We start from the raw sequence: 14,506 nt of genomic DNA, 5'->3' as shown, positions 1-14,506 counted from the left end.
GGCTTTTATTGCCTGAAATAAAAGATGAAGTTGTTGAAATCAACAATCTATTCTAGACATTCCTGCAAGTGATGACATCATTGTTACATGAGCGTAAATTTCATTTACAATAAACATAACATTTTTTCATGAGCAATTTTTGAAGAGGACAGAAATAATAGTCGGCGACTAGCGCAGTAGTGCTGTCTTCTCACAGCAAAAATGTCGCTGGTTTAAGTCTCTCCTGGGTCAGTTGGCGTTTCTGTGTGGAGTTGGCATATTCTCCCTGCATTCATGTGGATTTCCTCCGGGTGCTCCGGTTTCCCCCACAGTCCAAAGACATGCGGTACAGGTGATTTGGGTAGGTTAAATTGTCCGTATTGTATGAGTGTGAGTAAGTGTGGATGTTTCCCAGAGATGGGTTGCGACTGGAACGGCATCCGTTGCGTAAAAACGTGCTGGATAAGTTGGCGTTCATACTGCTGTGGCAACCCCGGATTAATAAAGGGACTAAGTCGAAAAGAAAATTGATGAATGAATGAAATAATAGTCAAATTGTACTTAATATATAAATGTAAATATATCTGTCCAGAAGTGTCCACGATAATAAAGACACTTAAGAACAGAATATTTGACTATACAAAAAATACAGTGGGGTCAGTTCAGACATAGCACAGTGCTTATTTAGTAAATGCACAGTTAAACAATATGCTAAAATGGCATGTATGCACACAGACTTTTAATTTCAGTCTGCCAGCCCCAAGGCTTTTAGGTGATTGTCATCCTATAAAAAATTGCCGCATTTTAGATTGATTTCTTTAAAAAACAGCAATCTTCACTGCCAGGCTGAGATATGATATAAAGTGGGTATCAGACCAAACAAGAAGCACTGCATTAAATGATATTTTTCCATGCCATATCTTTTAGATATGGAAATTCATTTTACCCCAGTATTGTCAATGGAGTTTTGGCGCCTGCATTTGAACGGTCTTTCATCTTTTTTAACACTTTAACAGCCGAATTAATGCTTATGTCTATTAAACTGATTATACTTGAATTGCATTACAGCATCGATGCTGTAAAAGGTACCTTATGAAATTAAAAATAGTCACATAAAGTTTTCACCGGACATTCATCATTGGCTGAAAAACACTGTGCATATATATATATATATATATATAGCCCATAGCAAGTTTAAGTTTAACATTATGCCAAGTCGTCACAAATAAAACAATGCATGGGAAACTGTTTTGGTGTGTTAGTTGCAGTGTACTATGCAACAAGCTATTGTAAACAAGCTAACGTTAACTAGAAGTAATATTTAATCGCTAATATAGCAGATTCATGGAAAATTACATATGATCAGCATTTTTCTAATCGAGTCTGCATTAACTATATTTAAGAGAATCACTTTATTTAAAATGAGTAAAATACCCTCCTTACTGCTGTTTAACATTTATCCGCAGCCACACACCTGCAAGTAGAGTAGGTGAGATGAACTGGGGAAGCAGGTAGTGGGTCAAACCACTGTGAGGAAGACATATGTTTTTCATAGAGACTAGAGAATGTGATTTTTTATACATTTTTATGGGTGGGACAGCTCTCCGATGGGGGTTTGACATGTTTCCTCCCTTCCCCTGGGATGTATGCCCGTTCATTGTAAATATCAAGAATTTACTTTAGGCCTAGTTGAAATGTATGCCTAATAGGGTATATGCAGAAGTAGGCGTAAGGTCTTTTAATAAGTCAGTAACCTGGGTCAAGCACTTTGGTGAACTGTATGATGTTACCGTTACCGTTTAGTTAATAAATGCCAAAGTCTATTTAACTTATTATATTTTATTTACATTACAAGATTGATGCTGTAAAAAGAACCGTATAAAATTTTAAAAGGGTCACTAACATTTAAGGTCACTAAAATATATCACTGTGAGAAGAAATGTAGCTCTGCATTTATCCTAGTAATGTAAAATGGCTTGCCATAATCCCAGTACCCGCGTGTAGTTCTGGGTAAGACCTCAAGATGGTGACCGGACTCTCTGCCAGCTCTCTTCAAGCTAAAACGTGTTCATTTCCTCTTACTAAAATCGCTAATAATTTGCAGGATATACTATAAATAAACAATTAGGTTTAACACGCTGCCCCAGACTGTATAACTGAACCAGCAGTGTAACGTGACTTTCTTAACTTATTTAAATACTCGAGTGCAAAATCAGGAAACCAATTTTGAATATGACCTAAAAAAAATAAATAAATTAAAAAAAAGACCTTTAGCAAGCTTTTTTTCTTTTCTTCCTGCTTAGGTTTATGTAGGTCAAATGTAAGCGTGAAGGCGTTTGTTCTCACTTTCTACTTTTGTAAAACAAAGTCCTCTCGATATCCTCTTATAGGTCATGTCTGCACAGACTCATTAGAAAACAACTTTACTCTTTATTAAAGCTCTTTAATCCGCTGCTGTTGACCACACCATTACACATAAGCCTCCGAGGGATCAACCACCTGTTAACCTCACAGCATGAGTTAAACACACCACACATTAAGCTCAGAAAGATTTAAAATATTTTTAATAGCAAACATTGTTCATAAAGTTTTAAAAAGTATCATTATTTAACATACTATTTGTGCAGAACTATATACAAGATATTGTAAATGTTACACAAAAACACATTCAATGTCTGTTTAGCAAGCATACTTCAAGTCTTTTCTGAAATCATATATATATTAAACAATATTTAAGAAATCATTTCAGGCAGAAAGACACAGAATAAAATCATATACTACAATCCATCAGTCAACAGGCACAATCTTCAAAGTTCAGCAGTAACATTCAATCAACCCGAATGCTCTGAGAAACACTGATTTTTACATTTCAGGCGATGAAATCATATTCGCTCCACACTAAAACTCTCAGAAATTATTAAATAAAAGTCACTCATCACTCATAAAAGTGCTCATAAACACTAGATTTCCCCTCACAGAGGACAAATGGTATAGCCACGTCTCCACCTTGTTCGTGAAAACAACGACATAATCAATATTGCAGCACGTCACCTATAAACAAAATAGATTTGACCATTAGGGTCATTACAAAACATTTGCGGCAGTTTTTCCACTGGTATTGTAAGCCAAAAGAGATCCATAATCAAAGACGGAAAAAAAAGTCGCAGTTGGACTCCTGTGCAAGGAAACAAACAATCAAAAAGGCTAAGGGTGAGTTCGCTGAAGTCCAATAATTAGTTGTTTTTATCAGCAGGAAGTGCACTTTGCATGGCCTGTCCGTCACTGTCATTCACAGAGTCTCTGGATCGTGATTGGACCTCTTCGTAAGGAGGTGGAGTCTCTGTGTTCTGATTGGCGGTGTCGTTGCAACGATTTGTATCAGAGCGAATCAGTGATGTTAGTGGACTGTGTTCTGAAGGGTCCTGGGCTAATAGGAGCTGAGTGGGACCACGAAATGGCGGGATTCGCTGGCCCCAACTGCCATAGATAGCCTCTTCGTATGTGGGAAGAGATACGGGTAAACCATCCACCACTAGATCCAGCTGATCCGAGGAACGCCTGAGGAGAAAAACAGATCAGGTAAGACCAAAGTCTACTTCATTTTCATACATTAGAATAAGCACACTGGAAAGATTCTTCCTTGACAAGTGTTTGTGCTTTTTCTCTTCAGAAGTTATGAGGGACAAAAAGTTCTTTGTACTTGTTGAAGTAGAGGATATCTCCTCACACATGTGCTTCTCAATATGGCTATTGGCTATTTTTGTCGTGTAGTTCATTATTGTTCGTATCGCAACATCACTTACATGGTGTTAAGTAATTTACTGTGTTGTTGACATGATAAACATGTTATGATTAACATAACTCAACTTGGGAGGGCTGACGTTTCGACAATGTTGATATGATAAAGCTTTCGAAACTGTATCGAAGCATGATCCGAAACACCCAGGTCACGTGACTAAGGTATTTAGAAAAACCAGGTCACAAGATTAAAGCATTTCGAAACACCCAGGTCACATGACTAAGGTGATTCGAAACACTCAGGTCATATGACTAAGGTGACTTGAAACACCAGGTCATGTGGCTAAGGTGATTCAAAACACCCATTTCACGTGATTAAAGGGTTTTAAAACACCAGGTCACGTGACTAACGTGACTTGAAACACTCGGGTCACGTAGCTAAAGTGATTTGAAACACTCAGGTCACATGATTAAAGGGTTTTGAAACACCAGGTCACGTGCCTAAGGTGACTTGAAACACTCAGGTCATGTGACTAACGTAAATTGAAACACTCAGGTCACATGACTAAGGTGATTCCAAACACCCAGGTCATGTGACTAATGCGTTTCAAAGCAAAGGTCATTTCAGAAGCTTTGCAATGTAGGGTTTAATACCTTAATTTGCTTAACGGTTTGCTGTTCTAGAGCAATACAAAAAAATGATCACTAGGCATCACAGTATAGACGGATTTCGAAACATTTCGAAGTTGAAACATTTGCTTCGACAGTTTCAGACAGTGTTTCATGAAGCTTCGTTTTGCCCACCACTACAATTAACCAGTTGCTAAAAAGATGCTACATGATTAGCATGTTGTTAACATTGTGCTAACACAATTAGCATGTTGCAAGCTCCAAGCTAGCAAGTTTTTAGGAAGATGCTATCATAGTTAGCATGAAGAGGAGTCATTTGGATTGCTAGCTGTGATGTTAAAGGGGTGGTACAGAATGTCATTTTAAGGCTTGGTTGTGTTTATAAGATGCAAAGCAGTCTGTGCTCATGTTTCACTTGAAGGAAATCATGTTATTTTTCCATAAATCTCATTTTGATTATTTACAGCTACTCAGCTAACATGAAAACGACTGACATATTTCCTAGTTCCTCTGAAAGGCCCGCCCTCAAGTGACTCTGGTCTGGTCTTGTGTCATAATGTGCTGGGATTCGCGGATCGGCTCCACGTTACGCCCGTACAAGCACACGCGTCTTGTGTAAACAGACAGTCAACATCATGCCTGCTTTCTAAAATAACATCTGACAAGTGTCTGTAACGAGTGAAAATGTGGTGCGGCTCCTTTAAGAGAGTGTGTGATTGCCATTGTGTTTGTGTTTATGTGTGTGCGCGCATGTGTATACTATGAACTATCTGTAATACGAGAATCGCATGTGCGCTAGAGCGAAGTTTATTTTTCTTTTTTCTGATGCTTGGATTAAGTTATTTTCTGTAGTGACGTTGCTGACAGAAGAATAACGTTAAAGGACAAGATGTAGTGACCTATGTGAGCCTTTTTGCCGAATCCAGCACTGAACTGGGAGAGATTCTGGAGCTGTTTTGTCAAATCATGCTTGCTATGCATTTTATAATTCTCTGGAACATATAATTAATATTGAACTGTAAGCACTTCTGTCTTTGTCTCGTGTCCTTTGGAAGCCCAAATACAGAAACAGACGAAGCTCTGTGGAAACAGCAGCATTTGGATGCATTTTAGCTCTCTCTGCTGTAACGTTACAGCGCCTCTGGCCACGGCCCTTAGCTGCGCAGTGTGTGCGTGTGGTAAAAGTACTTTTATGATCTCACAAGACCCAGAAGTATTTTTTGTAGTCCCCAAAATTCATTCATTGTAGGCTTTGCTAAGCTAACTCTGTAAAAATCAAGGTCTCCCTTTGCATTGAACTTTGAACTTTTTACATTCAGAGATGCTGTTTGATCACACAGATACATTACACACCAACTAAAGTTTAAAATATGTTATCGTACTGGACCACCCCTTTAACAACCTGCCAATTGTATAAATATTAACTGCTTCATTTTTTACTGTTTCAATCAGATTTTTTTAAAATGTGACTTATGTTGCATTGGCATAATAGCCAAGAATATACTGTATGGCTGAGGCGAGGCAGTGGTGCAGTAGGTAGTGCTGTCGCCTCAAAGCAGGAAGGTCGCTGGTTCGAACCTTGGCTCAGTTGGCGTTTCTGTGTGGAGTCTCCCTGCCTTCGCGTGGGTTTTTTCTCCGGGTGCTCCGGTTTCCCCCACAGTCCAAAGACATGCGGTACAGGTGAATTGGGTAGGCTAAATTGTCCGTAGTGTATGAGTGTGTGTGTGAATGTATGTGTGGATGTTCCCCAGAGATGGGTTGCGGCTGAAAGGGCATCCCCTGCGTAAAAACTTGCTGGATAAGTTGGAGGTTCATTTCGCTGTGGCAACCCCGGATTAATAAAGGGGCTAAGCCGACAAGAAAATGAATGAATGAATATTGTATGGCTCAAAAATATTGTTTTTCGTTATACCGAAATCATTAGAATATTAAGTAAACATTTAGTAAATGTTTCTACTGTAAATATCAACACTTGATCATTTAAACCCTCAGATTTTATATATTTTATTCCTAAGCCTAATATTGTCCTATCCTAACAAAGTATACGTTAATCGAAAGATAATTTATTCAGCTTTTAGGTTATGCATGAATGTCATTTAAATAAAATGGACAATTATGGTCTCAATCAATCATATTTGCATTTTTTAAAATACATTTAAATTTTATTTTAAATGTATTCAATGGAATCCATTTTAAAATGTGTTTAATTAAAGTGTCACATGATCCTAAATCTAGGGAAATGACATACCGATGCGATCGGCAGGAGAACAGGCGGGATTTGATGACTAAACAGGCCGTTGTGGTGAGAAGGAAGATGGACACTCCAATAGCAGTCGTAGCCACACTCGGAATAGAGCTGATGATTTTTTCTTGCTGTTCACCATGACCGTCTGTTAAAAAAGAAACACACAAACACAAACCATTTAAAGACTTCCTTCAAAAAACCCCAAATCTGATGTTCAAAAATAAAGAGCGGATGATGACGATCAAGATTTGTGGAATAAATGGTCGAGTGGTGCATGCATCCTTTAAAATCTGATTCTGTGATGCAAACATTTTCCAAAAGGCTTCACTAAAACACTGAGATTGGTTAGTTTGATGAATTTGCTGACTTCCTGCACAAGCTGTGGGTTTCCTTTCATGACATGTTTTAGTCTAGACGAAGGAAGTGTGTGCAGAGAATAAAGCATCATGGTTTTTTCCCCTTTTACTTTAAGAGTTTGTGTCACTACCGGGTGGAAGGGGATTATTCAGGCCATTTATTAATGGTTCTGCTTATGCAATGCCCATTTTAACACATACTTCATTCAGAATGCAGAACTCCTGATGCATAGGGAAATTTTGAGTTGCTTCAAGTATTTTGCGTCAGCTTTTTTTTTTTTTTTTTTTGTAAATGGTAGTTGTGCAAAGTGTTTAAGATGTAAATTAAATGTATTTTCTCTGTATTGTTACCTGGTCGTGGCATACAGACAGGCACTTTTGGAGTCCACACCCCATGGTGACATTTTGACGATTGGTAGCGTTTGGGTAAAGTGTAGCCAGGCTCGCAGAAGAAGCGAATGGAGCTCTTTTGAGGGAAACCACGACAGGGTGACGGCTCACAACGAAAACCTCCATGCTCATGCATGATTGGATGGGAGCAATTCTTGCCTAGAAAACAATTAAAAATTAAGAAGGAACAATTAGAATAGGTAAACTTAAGCCCTTATTCTTTTTTTTGGTCACATTACTACATCTGATTTTTGCATGCCGGTTGCACCACTTGACATTTGGTGGTGAATATACAGCAAAGGAGAAGCAATTTTGAATAAATTTAGTAAATGAACAATAATATACATCAAACTTATGTATGATGATCAACAATATACAATAATATGTAATGATACTAATACAATCTATAATAATAATAATAATAATAATATTAATATTAATAATAATAATTCCTTACATTTATATACCACTCTTCTGGACACTCAAAGCACTCTACATATTTTTGAGGGAAATCTCCTTATCCACCACAATGCATGACGGCAGTCATATTATGCCAGACCGCACACCCCACACTAGCTGGTTGGTGGAGAGGTGATAGAGTAATGAAGCCAACTATGATAAGGGGATGGTTAGGAGGCCTTGATGGCCAGTGGGAAAATTTGGCCAGGATGCCGGGGTTAAACTCCTACTCCCCCCCCCCCCCCCCCCCCCCCCCCCCCACCCCCCCCAAAAGAACAAACTGGGATTTTTAATGACCAAAGAAAGACGGTGCTCACGGAGTAATATAGAGTCCCCATCACTATACTGGGGCATTAGGACCCACACAGACCGCAGGTTAAGTGCCCCCTGCTGGCCTCACTAACACCTCTTCCGGCAGCAACCTAGCTTTCCCATGTGGTCTCCCATCCGGGCACAGCCCTACTTAGCTTCAGTGGGTGACCATGTGAGAGATGCCGAGAGCTAGCTGCAGTATTATTATTATCATAATAATGATATTATTCTGATTAATTATGTTAACTGTTATAATAATACTAATTTATTTAATCATATTATACACACACATTTATAATACATAACAATGATATGGTTAAATGTCATTACTGACACTTTTTACACACTCCAAAAATACCTAAATTTATTTTGACTATTTAAAACAGGTTTGTTGTAAAAAAAAATGTGAATTCATTAATTTTCCTTCGTTTTTGACCCTTATTTATCAGGGGTCGCCACAGCAGAATGAACCACCAACTACTCCAGCATATGTTTTACACAGCGGATGCCCTTCCAGCTGCAACCCAGTACTGGGAAACACCCATACACTCTCAGATTGACACACGCACTCATACACTATGGCCAATTTAACTTATTCAATTCACCTATAGCGCTTGTTTTTGGACTGTGGGGGAAACCAGAGCACCCGGACCAAACCCACATGAACACGGAGAGAACTTATTGTGAGGCGACAGTGCTAACCACCAAGCCACTGTCACCCCACACTTTATATACCGTCTCCGAATAGTTTAGGGTAAACTTTCGAAAATGTGTTTGTAGCAAATGATGTGCATTCAAGTCATTTTAATTCTGAATTTGACATATTTTTATCATTTTATTTAAAGCTAAATGAATAGATAGGCATCAGATGTGATAGCTACAGTGCACACAAAGCAACAAAAAAAGATTATTTGACAATCTTTACTAGCGGCTTTCACAGGAAGTTTATGACTGGTTATCTGGAAGAGGAAGATGTGGTGGGCTGAAAGGAAATCTTCATACCTGTGGTTAAGTCTGGCAGTGCTGTCAGCATGACAAGCCCGCAGCTCAGAGCAGCACGCAGACATGACCAGAGAGATGATCGCCGAGCAGACATCAAAACTCCTGTCCTGCACACACAAACACACATATACAATACAGTGTTCACAAAGTGTTGACATGCGAACAAGGTGAAAGGTTACAAACACGTCTGAATTGATGCACAAGTTTGAGTCTTGCACCTGATGGATTGAAATGTTACGTCCGAGCATTAATCAGATTCAAATTTTAATTTAGTCATGAATGACTCTGGTTGAATACAATATTTTGGATCAGAATGTTTAATTCAGGGTGGTTTATAATATATGTCTATATTTTAAGCCTGGTTTAAGCCTGTCATGGATAAATAAGTCAGTAAAAGCACCAATAGGTGACAGCAAGTTCACGTCTTTATGACTGATTCATTGAATGACTCATTCAAATGTTTCGCTCAAAATGGTTGATTCATTTAGAAACAAAGTAAGTGACTTGCTTTTTGAATAGATCATTGAAGAACAGGCTCACTTAATGCATTTAAAACAGAATAAAAACGGATTCCCTATGAACATAAAACATTTCCCTAACATTCCCATATGGTTCCCATATCACTCATCCTCTGGTTGAATACAATACTTTGGATCAGTATGTTTGGTTCAGAGTGGTTTACTTTAGATTTCAATTTCTTTAGGCTGAGTTAAGCCTGTCATGGATAAATAAATAAGTCAGTATAAGCATACCTGCCAACACTCCCTGGGAATCTCCCATATTTCAGACCCATCTCTCACCACCCTCCTGTTTTACTATTGCATTTGGAAAACTCTCGTAATTTCACCCTCAGCTTTTTAGTACAGTCTGTTACACCCCTCAGTCGCCAGCTTTGATACTGGCGGCTCGAAACCTGGTCCATAGTACAGTTAATACCCTGGTTTTTAACTGTTATTCAAACAAACACATTTCAGAGACAAATGTTAGCAGGTGCGAATAAATGCACCAATAGGTGACAGCAAGTTCATGTCTTTATGACTGATTCATTGAATTATCCATTCAAAAGTTTCATTCAAAATGGTTGATTCATTTAGTTGATCAAGTGATTTGCTTTATGAATATATCAGGGAATCATTCATTTAAAAACAGATTCCCTGCAAACACAGAACATTTCCCTAACATTCCCATGTAGTTCCCCTTTCATTTATACTTGTTTTTTTTTTTTTTTTTGGAATCCAATCTGATTTTTCTTGGAAAGCTCTCTGTATGTTTTTTCCCGCCTAAAACGAACCTTCCTATTACATGCAGGGAGTGTTTTTTTCCTATTTGCAGCAACTTATAAAGTATTTGAAAGAGAAAGTTCCAGCACATTCTCCTAAACTAGACGGATCTTTCCATGTACCTCACCAAAAGAGGAGATTATGGAAACCAAACATGTTATTGCTTGCTAGATTCATTAAGGAATCATGCACAAATGTTCTGCTCCTGCTTGATTGGACTATTTTCATTGACGAAAAAAAACAAACTGACAACATTGTGTCTGTTTTAAGTCAGTACATTTTTACTTTGTATAATTTGAGATGCTTCTGTTTTGTCTTTCTTGAATTATTGGCTGAACCTAACTAATAGACTTCTGACTTACTTAATGGTATTCCAAAACGAGTGACATACTGAACAGTGTCAACTCTAAAACACAAACTGCAATATTATCAGAGGATAAACACTGAACAGCCCTGATATCCATAAAATATATCTTCTTCAATGTTGAAGAAATAAACACATACAAGATTGGCAAAACCTGAGAATGAGCGAATCTGCCATGACCTACTTTATTGTTTGATGGTGAACTATTTTAGTAAAATATAAATTGCAACTAGTTTTAAAGCAATAACCACTTGTTGGTGTGGTTTCTCAGAAAGGGAAGGGGTGTATCTACAGCTGCATGTGAAACAGCTGGCAAACACCCCACCCTGACCCTACAATAACACAAACTGCACAATCAAAAGTGCAACTTCCCATGCCAAGATGACACTAAATGTGAGGACGGCATACTCTATAGTGGTCTTAAAATGACTAGCAGCTTTACCACAAAGGGGTGCAGGGCTTACACAAAACATGTTAAGAAGCATAAACACTGAGCGTTTGCTTTGCTATCTGCAAAAGAGTGTAGTCATCTGTGGAGCATGCGGGATTGTCCCTTCTTGGCAGCATGACATTTTCACACATAAGCCTGGCACAAAATACACCACAACGTGGGCGGCTTGCTGCCACCACTTTTTCTGAATACACGATTAATCGGTGTAACTCTAATGCGAGTCTACAATCTTTAATGTCACCTGTAAGCAGGTTTTGCACAGTTATATAGATGTATACTGCAATTCTAGGTTATATGCAAAAGCATAGTGCAAATTATGTGCATCATGTTCTACTGTCGCTTCATGACTGCAGAACAGACTAGAGATAGATTCATAATTAATTTCATAATTAAATCTTACTAAATGTTTAAACTAATTATTATTAACATCTTAAAATAATAATTATCTTTAACAAAATAATTTAATCTGAAAAAAAAATGCAACAAAATAAATTAAATCCAAAACAATTAAAGATTTGATTGATATAATAATAGCAGTATTGTTTATGCATATATACCCTACATGCATACATCTAAAATGTTATGCATTAAAATGTATGCTTTTTAAATGGACAAAGGTATATTCAGTAGCTGATTATTACAAATAAATATTAATAACTTCAAAAAACTAAAAATGAAAAGCAGTAAAATGACACTGAATCATTTTTAGATATTTTAAACATTATATAATTACATACAGGAAAAGATTAGAATTTTTAGATTAACAAAGAAATCATGGCAAAATATGCATGCATATACACAATAATATAACGTGTTTGCATATAGAACTTAATAAACATAATAAATATATAAATAAACACATGTAAAATGTCATGAATGTATTGTCACAGTATTATTTATATACTCGTGTTCCTAAAATCAGAAATTAAAAACCATAGCGACAATAAAATGGTCCACAAACACGATCGATTATAATCACACACACACACACACACACTGCTGCAAAGAATCAGAATTAAAATGCTGTGCTATATTAATAACTGGCAGCTCAATTTGAGGATGATGATTGATAAGCATCGCTGACGAGCGTCAAACACAAACTGATCATCTTTGACTCCTCTGCTTTGCAAATGAAGCCATTAATCTACACTGCGGATTCTGTGAACTACAACAACACTGCACACAATTCAATGGCACATTCACACGCTCATCGTGAAAAGACAGACAGGTGCACAAAAGCCTTATTGTAGCATCGCATTGTATGCAAAAGTCACAACCAAAACGAGACCTACCTGAAAATGCGTCTCGCTGGGAGGTTCTAAATCGTCGTAGCCCGGTCGCTTCTTTAGTGTGCCTTCATTTAGAAGATGTCGGTCAAATGTTTTCAGATGATACGAGCAACCTGAGTCCCCCTCTGCTCAATGGGACCTGATTCAACAAGTGCATCTATTCGAGAGCAGCAGCTGTCAGATGACTCACTGCACAGCTGAGTTTTCATCCGCTGCTCGAGCTCTGATAGGTCGCCGGGATGCGCGTTCACGTCAGCTCCGCCCCACAGCGGAGAGAAAGGACTGCCTTCAATCTGCCGTCATGTTCTGGAAACGGAAGACAATTCGTGGAAAAATGGTATTGTGGTTTTATAAAACATATACAAATATTTTTAAGACCGCACATAAAGCGCACCGCTTCCTCATTTACATTTAAACCCGAGGAAGAGACAGAAAAACAGAAACATGACAGGGGAAAGTGAAAACAAGAGTGAGTTTGAGAGACTAAACTACAAAATGTACATCGGTATCTCAATAAAACAGAGATACTCCCTATCTAGACTGCATTTCAGTTCTGATTAAAGTAGTCAATACATGTATGAATGTTAAGCATTATATTAGCTTACAAATGTATTAATACATAGCTAGTGTTGTCAATATGGCTAATATAAACTGGATATATACTAGAGCTGCACGATATATCGTTTCAACGTCGATATTTTGCAATGTGTGCATCCACAATAGTCACATCACATTCATATTTTACCTAATAAAGTTAAATCTTTAATTTTACCAATTAAATTATCTATAAAATAAAGACTTTGCGGTGTATTTTTTACATTTACACAACCACCAAACATGCACTGCTTAATTTACTTTTACCTTTGCTTTATTATTATATTTACCTGCGTGTAACTTTTTTTTTCTTCTTTTACATTTTATGCATGATTCACTTGCCTAAAGAATTATGGTAATTAATCAAAATGAAAACATTTGATAACACTCTAAAGATCAATTCTCACTATTAACTAGATGTTTATTAGCATGTGTTATTAAAATATTGGCTGCTAATTAGTTTAGACCATTTCAATGTGGTGATGCCATTGGCCTATGAACATTTCCTTCTTGTTATCAAACTATTTAATAACTGTAACAAGAGGCAATACAATCTTAACTTAATGTTAAAACAGCTATCATGATATTATTTATCAATATGTGGCTCTTTTGGGGTTCTCTGAAGCTATGGAAATTAAAAATGTTAAACAGAAAATATGTTGGGACCATTGTGTTTGTTTACATCCCTAAAATGGTCTATTCTGCGTGATCTCATTCTACATCATACTCAATACCTAAACTACCTTAATAATTATAAATAAAGACCAAATTTGGATGTTATTGAAGCAAAAGTCAGTCATTCATTTATTTTCTTGTCGGCTTAGTCCCTTTATTAATCTGGGGCGCACAGCAGAATGAACCGCCAACTTATCCAGCAAGTTTTTACGCAGCAGATGCCCTTCCAGCCGCAACCCATCTCTGGGAAACATCCACACATACACGCACACAATCATACACTACGGACAATTTAGACTACCCAATTCACCTGTACCGCATGTCTTTGGACTGTGGGGGAAACCGGAGCACCCGGAGGAAACCCGCGCGAACGCAGGGAGAACATGCAAACTCCACACAGAAACGCCAACTGAGCCGAGGATCGAACCAGCGACCTTCTTGCTGTGAGGCCAACGTGCTACCCACTGCGTCGCCCAAAAGTCAGTCAATGGATTGCTAATAGTGAGAAATTAACCTTAAAATAAATTGTGACTATAAATTCTTTCCAAATGGTGCCAGTCAATCAGCTACATAGATACAGTATATCGGAACACATAATCGCAGAATTAAATCGTCACCTTAGAATTATAAGATTCAATCTGACCTTTTTATCAAAACGGAGTTATTGACATATTCTTATTAAATGATAACTTATTTATATAATGGGATGCTTTTTTTAAAAGTTGTTTACATTAAGACTTTT

The 14,506-nt window shown here is 37.6% G+C and overlaps 1 protein-coding gene across 2 annotated transcripts; it reads right to left on the bottom strand.

The window, feature by feature from the left end:
- Positions 1 to 2,526: 2,526 nt before the first annotated feature.
- Positions 2,527 to 12,692, bottom strand: zgc:152863. Of its 2 annotated transcripts, none has more exon segments than NM_001080000.3 (5): positions 2,527 to 3,537; positions 6,596 to 6,737; positions 7,300 to 7,497; positions 9,112 to 9,218; positions 12,499 to 12,692. In NM_001080000.3, coding segments are annotated over 4 exon segments (759 nt in total). In that variant the 5' UTR covers positions 9,206 to 9,218; positions 12,499 to 12,692; the 3' UTR covers positions 2,527 to 3,212.
- Between the last annotated feature and the right edge of the window lie 1,814 nt (positions 12,693 to 14,506).

Source organism: Danio rerio, chromosome 15, assembly GCF_052040795.2.
Source record: "Danio rerio strain M-AB ecotype USA chromosome 15, GRCz13ab, whole genome shotgun sequence".
NCBI classification, from domain to species: domain Eukaryota; kingdom Metazoa; phylum Chordata; class Actinopteri; order Cypriniformes; family Danionidae; genus Danio; species Danio rerio.
The sequence above is the reverse complement of the archived record's forward strand: the minus strand, read 5'-3'. Positions and strand labels throughout refer to the sequence as shown.